Source organism: Oryctolagus cuniculus, chromosome 11, assembly GCF_051225735.1.
Source record: "Oryctolagus cuniculus isolate XC-2025 breed Fujian yellow rabbit chromosome 11, ASM5122573v1, whole genome shotgun sequence".
NCBI classification, from domain to species: domain Eukaryota; kingdom Metazoa; phylum Chordata; class Mammalia; order Lagomorpha; family Leporidae; genus Oryctolagus; species Oryctolagus cuniculus.
Window position 1 is genome coordinate 119,166,270 of NC_142877.1, and position 14,912 is coordinate 119,181,181.

The 14,912-nt window shown below is 62.5% G+C and overlaps 1 protein-coding gene across 6 annotated transcripts in view; it reads right to left on the bottom strand.

The window, feature by feature from the left end:
* The window catches only part of EFCAB6 (EF-hand calcium binding domain 6), a 231,497-nt gene that overhangs the window by 28,291 nt on the left and 188,294 nt on the right, over positions 1–14,912 (bottom strand). For 5 of the 6 annotated variants that reach the window (XM_070053016.2, XM_070053015.2, XM_070053014.2 and 2 more), the window contains 2 exons: positions 11,566–11,764; positions 6,947–7,138 (listed from right to left, as the gene is read on the bottom strand). In XM_070053016.2, coding sequence (XP_069909117.2) covers positions 6,947–7,138; positions 11,566–11,764 — 391 coding nt within the window. The remainder of the gene's footprint in view (positions 1–6,946; positions 7,139–11,565; positions 11,765–14,912) is intronic. The other variant, XM_089307706.1, reaches the window with a different exon arrangement.

A 14,912-nucleotide genomic window follows, 5' to 3' on the forward strand; every position in this document is an offset into this window, starting at 1 on the left:
AGCGCTGGCTGAACCCGGGCAGCAGCCCTCTGGGGAGGCACCCAGGCGCTCTCCCGGTACAGGGTGCTGGGGCCGCGGGAGCCCTAACCCCTTCTCGGCACCTCCGCCCGCGTGAGCACGCCCTCCTCTGGACGTCTCCTCCTCTGGGCAACAGAGCTGATGGTGGCAGCCACACCTTAGCGGCTGCTATGAGGATTATCCTAAAGTGCTCAGGGTGGTGGCAGCTCACAGCCCGTGCCCATGGCTCATCTGACCACGTCTGACTGCCAGGGAGGGGAGGAGAGGCGGTCACTTGTCCCGCTGTTCAGTCTCTCGGCTTGGACCCCCCTAGTCCAGGGTTCAGGGCTAGCCCGGGGTGGCCCTCTGCTTCGCTCACGAGTGGTCACAGCCAGCTAGGCAGAGCACTCCTCACCCCAGGGGAGCCGTGGGTGTGCTCACCCGTCCTGCTGGGGCTGAGGACAGCCAACAGCCAGCGAGTGAGGCTGCACAGAGGGACAGGAAGACTGCCGGCCCTGCCCTCTGGGAACACAGCATGTCCGGGCTCAGGAAAATTCAACCACACAGACTAAAACCACGACTTTCCCAGAGTTGGTGGGGGTCTGTCTGCCTTCAAATCCACGGCCTCGGTAGGTCTTTCCACAGTCAAGGGAGGAAGTGTGGCCACCCTCGGGGCGGGCGGGGCTGCAGGCCACCAAAGCTGATGGGGCCCCGCCCATCTAGCAGAAAGCCAGCCGGTCACCCTCCGGCGGTGACCCCTGTCCTGCTTCCGGCACAGCCGCTCCCGGCTGAGCCTCCCCCTGCAACTGAGACCAGACGCGCCCCAGGCCCCCCCCACTGTCCACACCGCGGGAAACGGGGGCTGGTGGGGCTTTATGCACTGCTCCCCAAAAGGAGGCTTCAGATCCCAGCGGGGCTCAGCACGTGTGTGCAGAGGAGCTGCAGTGTCACCGTGATCAGCCTGGCCTGGGCGCCAGCGCCATTGTCATGTGCTCTGCCTAAATGCCACCCTGCCGGTGACAACACCGAGACCCTGTGGCTGGCCTGGCGTAGGCTGTCTGCCCTGGTGCAGGCGGCTCAGCCTAGCCTCCTGTGCCGAGGGGCAGGGCCCTGAGGAAGCCAGGTGCATGATGTGCCGTGTGACACCTGAGGGCCCTGCTCGGTGGCTGCTGGTGTCACCACAGCTCAGGGAGCCCTGCAGCCCCCTTGCTCTGACTGGCCACCAGGGCCACCCGGAGCGCCCATGCCACCTGGAGCTGCCCCTCACGCCTCGTCCGGCTCCAGCGGCCTATGGCACAGCAGGTGGCAAGCAGGGGCAAACATTTACAATCACTGAGATCACATGGGGAGGACTTGGCCTCTGGATGTCAGGAATGAGAGCACGTAGCAGGGGCTGACGCTGTGGCGCAGCAGGTAAAGCCGCCGTCTGCAGTGCTGGCACCCCATGTGGGCGCTGGGTCGAGTCCCGGCTGCCCCACTTCTGATCCAGCTCTCTGCTGCGGCCTGGGAAAGCGGGAGATGGAGGCCCAAGTGCTCAGGCCCTGCACCCGTGTGGGAGACCCGGAGGAAGCTCCTGGCTCCTGGCTTCGGGTCAGCACAGCTCTGGCTGCTGCAGCCGATTGGGGAGTGAACCAGCAGATGGAAGACCTCTCTCTCTCTGCCTCTCGTCCTCTCTCTGTATAACTCTGACTTTCAAACAAATTAATAAATCTTAAAAAAAAAATAAAAAGAGCACATGGCGGCAATGATGACATCTTAGCGACTTCCGACGATGCTGGAGCCCCTTCCTGAGGGGGAAACCTGCCGGTTCCACCGCTGCACGGACACCATCACAGCCGCGAGAAAGGAAGGAACAGAAACGGCGCCGGCAACTGACAGATACGGCGCTCGGGGAGGCTGCAGACGCGCTGCGCCTTACGGTCACATTTTTAAATTCGCTGGGAAGAGAAACCTTGTCCAAGTTACTTAACGCTGAACTGAATGACTTCATAGATCGTGTGTGTATCACACACAAAGCAAGGGAAGGCCTCGCTGGTTCTCTGCCTGCTACAATGGGATAGAATAATTACTCTGCATTCAATAAGGCTGCGTTTCCTTACAAAAATTCCATTATTTCCATGGTAATATAGCAGCGAGGTTTTTATATGGGTTTTGCTGTTTTCTAAAAATTCTTCTGCTCTGAATGTTATTTTTACATGCAGGGAAGACACTGGAATTGCACTTTCAGATGTAAAAGGAGCGTTCAGCAGGAACGATTTTCTAAAAACAAGGTGGTACTCTATATTTTGCACAAAGCGCTCTGAATGCAAAGTCTTTCTCCAGAAGTGCAGATTCGCCCAGGAGAGGGTGGTGGACGCTGCTTCCGCCCGGTTAGCCGTGCTTCCGCTGCCCGTCTGGCTCGGTCAGCAAGCGCTGGCAACATTTCTGTTTTAATCTTGTTCCTCCTTTTAGCTTGTACAGGTGTTTCTCAGCTTGAACCACGGTGTCATGGATTCCATCCGCCTTGGACAGATACCTCGCTCCTCCCTGAGAAGGTCAAAGCCACTCTGACCTTTCCAGCAGCCCACCGGCCTCTGTGCCCGTGAGACCGGTTCTCCAACCCCACGAATAACCACCACACCTGAGGCTCGGGAAGGCACCAGGGCCCCACCCACAGAGACGGATCCTGTGCCTTGGAAGGGGCAAGCAGGAGTCGGGCCGCAGCGCCCGGCCCACAGCAGGGACGGGGGAGCACGCGGCACCCTCCCCACTTGTCCAGGGCACGGCCACGCAAGACGTAAGAGCGGTCAACGGCTGTGGGGTCACCTTGGAAAGGGTGCCCCTCTGCCCGCTGCCTCCTTTCAGGCCATGCAGGCTCTGTGGTGTCTCAGCCACAACTCTGCTCTCCCTTTTCCCAAGACCATGGTTGTGGCTAGGGATTGTGTCCGGCGCAAGCGGGGGCACGGTGACCACCTTAGTAATGCCCTGGTGATCTCTCTTTGATGAGCTGTGCCCCTCCTCAAGGAAAAGGATGACCAGTGTCACACGGGGTGAGCTCAAGGGTGCTGCACGGACATCCTGACTGCTTGCTGCTTCTTTCTCTTTCTATTAAAAACCCAACCTGAGTCAACTGTACAAGTCCTCATGAGGAGGGGCTGGCGCTGTGGTGCAACGCACGTCCCATCTGGACGCTGGTTCAAGTCCCGGCTGCTCCACTTCCTGTCCAGCTCCCTGCTAGTGCACCTGGGAGAACAGTGGAACACAGCCCAAGTCCCTGGGCCCCTGCATCTACGTGGGAGACCCAGACAGAGCTCCAGGTTCCTGGCTTCAGCCTGGCCCAGCCCCAGGCGAGTGAACCAGTGAGTGGAAGACCTCTCTGTCTCCCTTTTCCTCTGCCAGCAATCCTCCCCTCTCTGTAACTCTGCCTTATACATACACACATGAGCCTTTAACACGAGAACAGAGTCTCCACGCGGCCCTCTCTCCTCTGCACGCCCGCAGCCCCCCGAGACAGCGAGGCCAGGTCCTGGTTCACCTGCCATCAGCAAGGTCAGACACTCCGCGGCGGAGGAGGTGGGACGCGGGCAGGCGGTCCCTGCGGCCACGCCGCCCCCAAAGAGGCCCTCCGGTTCCCTGTTGTTCAACGTGAGCGGGAATGCTGACGGCCATGCTCGCACTGTCCCTTCAGCCACAGCTCCTTGGTACAACCTGTGCTCCTGCACCCGGGCCTGGGAGCTGGGCCCGCGTCCTCCTCGGCTGCTGCCCTTGGAAGAGCAGGGTGAGGTGGGCACACGTGGTGCTGCGGGAACTGGGTCAAGCCTCCTTCACGCCCCCCATGGCTGCTCCAAGCTCACGTGCGTTCCCCACTCACCGTGCAATCCACCCTCAACCTTCTCACGGGAGGCTGAGCCAGGTGCTGAGGGAGACAGCAGGAGCTAGGCCTGGAGCTGGACCCATGATCCGGTTCCTACTTCCTGTCTGCCCCGCAGGGAGGCACCTGCGGGGTGCCTGGTTCACGTGGGCCCACAGGACACGCGTGTGCATGGGCAGAGTGAAGGCATCCATGCAATCCACATGAATGAAACCCACGTGTCAGAGGAGGGGCGCTCTGCAGGGTGCCAGGCCTGTCAGTCAGGGAAGAGGCAGAGGAGACGGGCGGTAGAGCCGGAGTCGCGGAGCCGATCCTCACCGCCACCTCCCCAGCGCCGGGGACGGCAGGGCCAGCACGCGGCGCGGGCCAGGAAGGCACGTGGCCGAAGCTGTGGCCACAGAAGCACCACGGCGGCGGTGCTGGGGAGCAGGGTGGGGCTGAACGGGCACACCCCTCACCTCTCTCTCTGGCTCCTGCCACCCCAGCCCACTGCCCCTCTGCTGGGCACAGACCACAATGAAAACTGGTAGGAGAGGGGCCTGCAGGGGTCCAGAACACCGCTCAACAGCACCGCCGCTCGCTCCCGGCCGTCCGCACGGGGTACCGGTGTGAACCCACAGACGTGCGGACGTCAGCCCTCCCTTCGTGTCGCGAGCACCGCTGTGTCCCAGACGCTGCGTCAGGCGGCAGGGACTTCTGCACACGTTGGCTCGGGCCACGCCGACTTGTAAAGCCCAGAGCACGCAGGTGCTCACTGATGGTGTCTGAGGTTTTTCTCCCCATCGTACTCTTATTTTGGGCTTTAAGATTACTGTCTTCTCTTTCTTATTTTTTAACTCCATCTGCAGTGAATATGTTTTTGTTTGAAATCACAAAAAGTATCGTTATTTACAATAGTGAGGTCACACAACCAAGGGGAGGGACAAGTCAGCCCCAGGGAGGCGGCGTCTGTAACTCAGCAGCCGACAGAGGCCTGGGACTGCCCAGGCAACGCACAGACATGGAACCTGGACGGCCGGTAGCACACAATCCTAACGGTCAGCTCGGTGGAGGTCAGGACAACCGCGGACCTCAGGGCATAGCACTGGGGGAGGGGTGTCAGGAGCCCTTGGGCACCGTGGCTGGGAGTGCACCCTGGTACCACCACCTGGGAGAACGCTGGCCGTACGGGGCTGAGCATGGGCCTGTCCCCCCCGCACCCGGCAGCTCCTGAGAGCGCACAGGCCACAGCGCGGGAGGACACCGAGAACCACCTCCACGCCATCGACGGAGACGGAGGCTGCTGGCCATGCTGGGCGTGTCCACCCCACAGAACGCCTTCCCTCAACAGACGACCTCACAGCAGCTCCTGCAAACGCGCCGGAGACAGGGTGGTGACATGGACAGACCTTAGAGCCAGCATCAAGCAAGAAAAAAAAAAAAGAGTGCGGAAGATAGTGTCCGTAAAGTTTCACACCAAGCAACACGATCGGATACATCGTTAGCAACATTAAACCCAACGGCCGGAAGCAATCAAAACCTGCAGGCTTCAGCCGGCGCCGCGGCTCACTAGGCTAATCCTCCGCCTAGCGGCGCCGGCACACCGGGTTCTAGTCCCGGTCGGGGCGCCGGATTCTGTCCCGGTTGCCCCTCTTCCAGGCCAGCTCTCTGCTGTGGCCAGGGAGTGCAGTGGAGGATGGCCCAGGTGCTTGGGCCCTGCACCCCATGGGAGACCAGGAAAAGCACCTGGCTCCTGGCTCCTGCCATCGGATCAGCGCGGTGCGCCGGCCGCAGCGCGCCGACCGCGGCGGCCATTGGAGGGTGAACCAACGGCAAAAGGAAGACCTTTCTCTCTGTCTCTCTCTCTCACTGTCCACTCTGCCTGTCAAAAAAAAAAAAAAAAAAACCTGCAGGCTTCAGAGGCCCAGAGTCAGGAGCTGCACACGAAGCCCCCACCCTCTGTTCGGGGCCCTCACCCAGGAAACGGGGACGCGGACGAGTCCCTCGGGGAGCTGAGGACTACACGGGGTGAACCGCAACGAGGACTCAGGCCGGGGCCTCGCCGAGCGCTGGGCCCTGACCGCCGTCCTCAAACCTCACAGAAGCCCCCGCCACACGCCGCCCTGGCGCACTTCTGGGGACGCAGCACACGAGCACCCAGTGGCCAGGCGCGTAGCCAGGCCGTGGCCCCTTCTGAGAAGGCAGGGACCGCGGCACCTGCACGCGCTCCCACTGAGCACAGCGCCCTGTGCAGAGCGGTGCCCGGAGACCTCAGTGACTGTCGCGAGGAGACTGCGACTGCTGCTACCGACCCTGCACCGTCTGTGTTCGGAGATGAGAAACAGCCTAAGCCCGTGCTGGGAGGTGACACAGCCCCAGGGTCAGCGGCCACCCTCCTCCAGGAAGCCCCCCTGCCTTCCCTGGGGAAGGCTGGCTTCTGTTGGAACCCCGTGTCCACATGAACCTCGACCCCAGGCTCTGCCCATCCTCAGTCCAGGGCTTGCCGCCAGCGGGCCTCACATCTCTGGGTACCAGATCCTCTTCTGGGACCTAACACCGCTTAGCCCGCCACACAAGCAGACGGGAACAGGCTCGCACGTATCTTTGAAAAGAAAACAAAACAGGCTGGTGCTGTGGTGTAGCTGGTGAAGCCGCTGCCTGCGGTGCCGGCATCCCACAGGGGCACTGGTTCGAGTCCTGGCTGCTCCACTTCTGATCCAGCTCCCTGCTAAGGCCTGGGAAAGCATGGGCCCCTGCACCCGTGTGGGAGACCAGGAAGAAGCACCTGGCTTCTGGCTTCAGATAGGCGCAGCACCGGCTGTTGCAGCCATCTGGGGAGCGGACTATTGGATGGAAGACCCCTCTCTCTCTCTCTCACACACACACCCTCCCCCACCTCTCTGTAACTCAAATAAATGAATAAATCTTTTAAAAAAAAACACACACAAAACTTTTTCAACGAGGTCAAGCGCACGTGCCCACGTCCTAGCTCCCCCACCCCCACACAGAATTCACCCTGGAGTGAGCCGATCACAGGAGGTGATCACCAGGGCGTCTGGCGTGGTTTCACCCCAGGGCCCGTTTTGGCTTCAAGGCCACAGGGGACGCTCGCGCCCTCACCTCCTCCCGGAAGGAGCCGAAGTTCTCCAGGAAGTACTTCCAGTGGACGTAGGGCGCCAGGTGGAGCCTCAGCTTCCTCAGCAGGTGGTGGTACTGGCTGTCCACGAGCCCGTGACAGAAAGCCCTCAGGACGTCCCCGAACTCTGCCGCCTTCACAAACCCGGCGTCCTCTTTGTCCAGTGCAGAAAAGGCCTGGACGACAAGGAGAGGGACGGAGATGGCAAGCGCCGGCCGACGTGCGCGAGACCTGCGCACCAACACGCACATCTCCAAACGAAGGCGCCCGCCACGGGAGGGTTAGCCCAGGGCGCCGTGGCCTCTGTGCACGTGGCGGGGGCTCCCGTGGGGGCGAGAGGAAGGAGCGTGAGGCCTGGTGCCGGCCCAGGTCCCCAGAACCTGGCGGGCCCCTCCCCCACTCCCACAACTCTGCCTGACGCAGTGACTCGCGCCGGCTCTCTCGGCCGCATTCCCGCTCCTGGGGATCACATCACTTAGGGACAGGGGTCTCCAGGCAGGCAGCTGGCGTTGGGAGTGCTGGGCCGCGGGAACCCCCCCCCCCCCCCCCCACGTAGGCTGGATGCACAGGCTGCTGTCTGGGCCTGACTCCGAGCCATGCCCTGCTGGCCTCACCCCGCAGGAAGACCCCCGCCGCCCGTGGCCGTGCTGGGGGCCAGGGTCCACACTGCGGAATCAGCAGTGTAGCCAAACTGAAAAAGTGCAAACCATGCTATAAAAGGAAAGCACATTTTTTTCCATCTGTTGAAGCAGAATCGTTCATTTTTATCGCACTAGGAAATCTGTATCAAGCGCTAGATTAAGATCTTTTTTTAAGTAAGAATTTAATGTGTCTGCAGACTCCAAACCCAATTCCCTCGTGGCTAATTTTCATTCAGGGCTGAGCAGGCCCACCCCGAGGGCCCACCAGGGTGACGGCCGTGGGGGAACAGATCAGCCTTGAAGCCGACTTGCGCAGCTCGTAGTAACATGGGGCAGCCATGGGGGTGTGGAGTCCCCCAGCCCTAGTCTTTGAGCCTAGGCTCCGTGGCCCACTTGAGGTTCCTGGCTTGATTTTTTAAAGATTAATTTTATTTATCTGAAAGGCAGACTTCAGAGAGAGAGAGAGAGAGAGAGAGAGAGTCTTCCACCCACTGGTTCACTCTCCAGATGGCTACAACAGCCAGGGCTGGGCCAGGCCAAAGACAGGAGACAGGAATTTCTTCTGGGTCTCCCATGTGAGCGCAGGGGCCCAAGCACCAGGCCATTAGCAGGGAGCTGGGTCAGAGTGGAGCAGCTGGACCCAAATCTGCACCCATGCGGGGTTAGGCGGGGGCTTCGTCCTCTGCGCCGCAGGCGGGCCCCTCTCTGGGCATTAATCTCTTCAAGGAAAGACGAATGGCCCCGGGGTGAGTGAGTTGGACGGTCTCTGGGGAGACGTGCCTCTCCAAGTGCTGGCGCGTCGGGGGTGGGCACACACGCTCAGGACAAAGATGGAGAGGAGCACGTAGGAGCGTGTGCTGTGAGGGCACGAGGAGGCAGGTGGTGCGGGCGGGCGGAGGGGAGGGGCACCCCGAGCCCAGGCCCGGCTCCCTCCAGCCCCAGGACCTGCTTTCCCGAGCCCGCGTGCACACCCGGCCAGGCGGGGGTGGACAGGAAGGACCGGCGCCCCCCCGTAACAGTCGACAAAGCGCGAGGTGCCGTCGGGTGGGTTCAGAAGGTGCTCGTGACGTCTGGATGACCTGCAGGTGCACCGGCTCAGACGCCCCCCCCCCCCCCCCCCGCTCCTCCTTGGGGCCAGAGACCATTTCCTGCTCAGAACCTCAGGGCCTAGGGCGCGTTTCTTGGAAGCGAGAGCCAGCGTTGCCCTGAGGTCTCCATGGGCCTTGGTGGGAGAAGCGTCCTGATGGGTGCCCTGATGGGTGCCCTGCGGCGCGGCATGGTGAGGAGGGGACATGGCGGCCATGGGTGGCCTTACTTGGCTGCTGCCACAGCACTTCTGAGAAACCTGAATGGTGCGCAGACTCAGACAGCCGGAGAACGCCGAGATCCAGCCGCGCACGGCGACTGCAGCACTCGGAGCGGGCGGCTGGGCGAGGCGAAGCGTCCCGAGACAGGGCCGGGCTCGCCAGCTTGCCGTGGGCTCCCTGAGCCGCCGGCATCTGTCGGGCGCGAGGCCTGCTGGCGCTTCACTGTCCGTGGTTTCTAGGGCACTGGCGTCAGACTCAGGAAACCTCCTGGGTGCTGGGAAGTTCTGCTCTCCAGGACAAGGCCACGGCCACGGCCGTCCCAGAAGGTGCACGAGCTGGCTGTGCTGTGCCCATGTGCCTCCCTGCCACGGGGACTCCGGGGCCCCAGCTCCTGCGCTGAGCAAGCAGGGGCCTGGGTGATCGGGGCACTTGCCAGGAGCGGAGAGGGAGCTATTCTCGTGGCCCCTGCCTTTCCCAGGGCCACTGTGAAGGGTGTCAGCGTCGAGGGGTCCCCAGCCTGAGACCCAGCTGTGGAGAGCAAACAGCGCATCTCCACAGAGACCTGCAGCGGGGTCTGCAGGAGGACTGGGACACATCCACACCCCGCCTTCCTGCCCCCCCCCGCCCCGCTCTGCCCCAGGACTAGGACACGTACATGCCCCGCCTTCCTGCCCCCCCGCCCCGCTCTGCCCCAGGACCAGGACACGTACATGCCCCGCCTTCCTGCCCCCCTGCCCCCTGCCAGGACCAGGACACATCCACTGCCCGCCTTCCTGCCCCCCTGCCCCCCGCTCTGCCCCAGGACCAGGACACGTACATGCCCCGCCTTCCTGCCCCCCTGCCCCCTGCCAGGACCAGGACACATCCACGCCCCGCCTTCCTGCCCCCCTGCCCCCCGCTCTGCCCCAGGACCAGGACACATCCACTGCCCGCCTTCCTGCCCCCTGCCCCCCGCTCTGCCCCAGGACCAGGACACGTACATGCCCCGCCTTCCTGCCCCCCCCGCCCCGCTCTGCCCCAGGACCAGGACACATCCATGCCCCGCCTTCCTGCCCCCCCCGCCCTGCTCTGCCCCAGGACCAGGACACATCCACTGCCCGCCTTCCTGCCCTCCTGCCCCCCGCTCTGCCCCAGGACCAGGACACATCCACTGCCCGCCTTCCTGCCCCCTGCCCCCTGCTCTGCCCCAGGACCAGGACACATCCACTGCCCGCCTTCCTGCCCCCTGCCCCCTGCTCTGCCCCAGGACCAGGACACGTACATGCCCCCCCTTCCTGCCCTGCCCCCTGCTCTGCCCCAGGACCAGGACATGTACACGCCCTGCCTTCCTGCCCCGCCCCCCCCGCTCTGCCCCACAGGGCCCCTGTGGTCCTGGGCACATTCACTTCCCTCCCCTCCCCTGCCCTGCAAAGGCTCCCGGATCTCAGCAGGGGTGTTCCCCCAAGTTCCTGCAAAGCTGTGGAGGCCCCGTCTCAGGGCAACACTGGACCCAGAGCACACCCCTGAGTGGGCTCTCGAGGGCAGGGCCTGGGTTTCTGAGCAGATCCCAGCCCGTCTCCACTGTGCTGCCCGGGCGCGCTGCCCAGCCTCCTCGGAGCTGTGGACGCGTAGAGCTCTGCCCCCTGTGCACAGCGCCAGCGCCTCCCACTGCTGCCCCAGCCCTGCAGGGGACGTGGTTCCCAAGCTGTCTCCAAGGACCACGCAGTGGTCTGCAGTGGGGCTCCACACAGCGCCACACACATGTGGTACACGTCCCTCCACACACACACAGCACTGCACACACGTGGTTCACAGCATGGCTACACACACACACACACACAGCACACACATGGTTCACAGCATGGCTACACACACACACACAGCACACACGTGGTTCACAGCATGGCTACACACACACACAGAGCACTGCACATATGTGGTTCACAGCATGGCTACACACACACACAGCATTGCACACATGTGGTTCAGTGTCACTCCACACACACACAGCACTGCACACATGTGGTTCACGGCGTGGCTCCACACACAGCACTGCACACACGTGGTTCATGACTCTGTCACTCCACACACAGCACTGAACACACGTGGTTCATGACTCTGTCACTCCACACACAGCACTGCACACACGTGGTTCATGACTCTGTCACTCCACACACAGCACTGCACACACGTGGTTCATGACTCTGTCACTCCACACACAGCACTGCACACACGTGGTTCATGACTCTGTCACTCCACACACAGCACTGCACACACGTGGTTCATGACTCTGTCACTCCACACACAGCACTGCACACACGTGGTTCACGGCGTGGCTCCACACACAGCACTGCACACACGTGGTTCACGGCGTGGCTCCACACACAGCACTGCACACACGTGGTTCACAGCGTGGCTCCACACACAGCACTGCACACATGTGGTTCATGACTCTGTCACTCCACACACAGCACTGCACACACATGGTTCATGACTGTCACTCCACACATAGCACTGCACACACATGGTTCACAGTGTGGCTACATACACAGCACCATGCACACATGGCACACGCCTCTGTCACTCCACACACACGTGGTTCACTGTGCACTGCCTGGAGCCCCAAGGAGGACCGGCGGGCGATGAGTGGGCAGACGCCCTGGGCACCTGCTTTACCTGGGACAGGGCCGGCTGGCAGGAGCCCACCACTTGCTGGACGCTCCTCACGACCTCTGGGAGGGTCACCGTGGAGAAGTCCACCACCACGCCGCCGTCCTCCTCTTTGTCCGGCGGCTCCGGCCCTGGACGGCCGCTCTCCAGAGCTCTCAGGAAGTCGGCCAGGTTGATGGAATTGTCGTGTAGGCTCACTCCCCAGCTTGCCCCGGAAGAAAGGAAAGAGTTTCTTACTTAATTCATTGGAAAGGCAGAGACAGAGCGAAAGCGAGTGCTCCCATCCAGGGGTTCACTCGCCAAACGCTCACGGCGGCTGGGACTGGGCCAGGCTGAAGCCAGGAGCCTGGAGCTCCAGCCAGGTGTCCACCCAGGGGGAACCCAACCAGATACACCCTGCCGGAGTCAGGAGCTGGGGGTATGAACCCAGTCCTCCGATGTGGCATGCAGGCATCGCGACTGTCAGGCCAAGTGTCTGCCCCAGCATTAATTTTTTTTTGATTATTTATTTACTTGAAAGTCAGAATCAGAGGGAGAGGGAGGGAGAGATCTTGCATCTGCTGGTTCACTCCCCAAACGGCTGCAACGGCCAAGGCTGGGCCAGGCCAAAGCCAGGAGTCTGGAACTCCAGCCAGGACTCCTACGTGGGTGCAGGGGCCCACATTCTTGGGCGTCTTCCAGTGCTTTCCCAGGCGATGAGCTGCAGTGGCGCGGCTGGGACAAGAGCCGGTGCTCACACGTGAGGCCAGCGTTGCAGGCAGTGAGCTAACCTGCTCTACTACAGTGCCAGCTCCTACAACACTAACTTACAACAAAACAAACCAAAAACCCGACTTGTTCATTCAACAGACGGTTGCTGAGCACAGAGCAGAACAGGCTAATGAGTGACTTCAAGGAACTGCGTCCCACCTGCTGCTGTATCTGCACCAAGGAGCTCCCACATCAGGTGTCCACGTGAGTACCACAGAGCCCGAGGTCAAGGCCAGGTTCCGAGAGGTGGCAGCGAGGGTCACTGTCGGCTGGCAGGGCCACAGGCCACCCCGCCCACAGGCTGGACAGCTGGACAACGGGGCTCACAGCCAACAGGGAGGGGAGGCCTGGCCAAGGAGTCTGGCCCTGTTTCTGGGCCCAGGGATAGAGCCTGTGCAGGGGCCGCGTCTGCAGAGCAGGACCCCAAGCCGGCACGGTGTGGCAGGAAGAGAGCTTGGTCTGGTGCGCGGGGCAGGTGGCGAGGAGCCCGCCATCCAAGGCCTCAGCCAGCCAGGGCTGGGCCCAGGGAAGGCAGTGGGAGTCGACGGGAGGAGACGTGCAGGTGAAAACGAGAAGGGGAACCGAGTAAAAGACTCGCAAGACTTTCATTCGAGAAGGGCCGGGACCAAGCTGTCGGGCCGACAGCGCTCCGAGGGCACGTTTGCAAACCCCACCCGGCTTGTCTCTTCTCCAGTAAAACTCCCTGCGTGTACATCTCAACAAGGACATCCGAGGGGAAGCACAGGCCCCCGCGCCCTCAACTCTGCCTCTCCAGCCACGAGGGCGCGGTGAGAAGAGCCCAGACACTCGCGGGGGCACCTGCTGCATACTTATCCCAGACGTGGAGCAGTGCTGGGTCAGGGTCAGCTGCAGCCACAGCTCCCGTTTCTGCAACTCGAATGCCCTGGGGCTGCCGATCCTCCCACTCTCGACTGCTTCCCCACGCTACGGCGCCAAGCACCAGCATGGAACAGCCCGGAAGGCCGGCGGGCTGCGGCGGGTGGTTTCAGGGCTCGGCTGTCCACGTCTCACGACGAGGAGCCAGGACCTGAGCTTCGCCAGCCCACAGTGGCCGAGCGGCTGCGTGGGCTCCCACGCGGGGACACGGAGGGAAGAGACCGTCGGCGTGGTCCAGTGCAACCCAGGCTGCCGGCACGGCAGTCACATGCAGTAACAGAACCCGGTGCATATGCTAATCTCCTCGGCGGTAGAGAAGTCTATTTCGGATCTGGGGAAGAATCTACATGTAATTACAAATAATGGAGATGTTTATCATCAAGATGCCTTTGAGGAGAGACAAGGAGCCCCGTGATGGATCCTTATTAAGGTTTCAGCGCAGGGAAAGTGGATCACCCCCACTGAAGGGGGAAGGCAGAGCCGCAGTCCTTTTGTTGCTGCCTGTGGCAGAGCTGCGCCTCGCCCACGGCTTGATGAGGACCCTCGTGATCACCGGCCGATTATTCCCCTGCCGCCGCTCGCCCTGCTTAGGGATTCTCGTGGCGGGAAGAGGGGAGCGGCCCTCACAGGCACGGCCCCTGCCCCCGGTCCCTCTCTTCCGACAGGGACTCGGACGCCCACCCCCTGCCCGGCTCCTCCAGGGGAATGACTTCAGGAAGAACTCCAGCAAGAGAAGAAAGCAAAGCAAGAGACAGAAAGCCATGGCCCGGAGGCGGCAGGAGACCCAGCCCAGGGGAGCGGCCGCTCGTCCAGGGTGCTCTCGGGCCACGGACCTGGAGCGGGAAGGGGAGGGGGCGCCAGGGGAACAGGGAGTGGCAGTGGGGACACCTGAAGGCGCACACTGCTCCCCTCGACCAGCACGGGTCACTTTTGCACAAGCTCTCCCAGGGCAGGGCGGCGAGGCGCTCCCAGCGCCGTGCCCAGTTCTCACCAGCCACTGGCTGACCCGCCGCGTGCCCTGACCAGTCTGCGGGAAGCACCTGCCCACCGCAGCAGAGCTCTCCGGCTGCTTTCCCGCCCCCGGCCGGCCCAGCGGCAGCTGCCCCTCCTGACAGCCCCGCACGACACTGGCCACGGGGACAGCCACTGTTTCCCTGCCGGCCACACGCCGCGCTCGCCGCGCTCCCCGGAGCCCGTCCCCGTCCCCGCTGGCCTCATCCACGGCTCCCTGGGAGCTCACAGAGCGCTCTCCCTGCTGCGCGAAGCCGGCCTGTGACAAGCGTCTCTTCCAGGCAAGTCTGTCACCTAAATACAGGTTTATCTTCACTTGGCAGGGTGGAACACGGGCCAACAATGCGAGAGAGACAGTGTGAACAAACCAGCTCCCAAGGCAATCACGGAATGCCTGAGACACGATCATCAAACATGGCTGGGGCCGTCCACGCGTAGGTCAGAATCCCAACCCCACCGAGACGGCGCCAGGTAGGAAGTGGGGCCGGGGAGGGGGTGACTGGGTGGGCTTGGTGCCCTGTGAGGTACCCGTGGGAAGGTGGACGTCTGTGGAGGGGACGTGGCCGTCCCGAGGCTGCTCGCGCCTTGCTATCCCACTAGGAAGGCCTGGAGCCCTGAGAAATTAACACCTGTCCCTCACAAGGGAAGCCGTCACTGCAGCTGTCACGGCGCCCAAGGCGCGGGCAGCAGCTGCT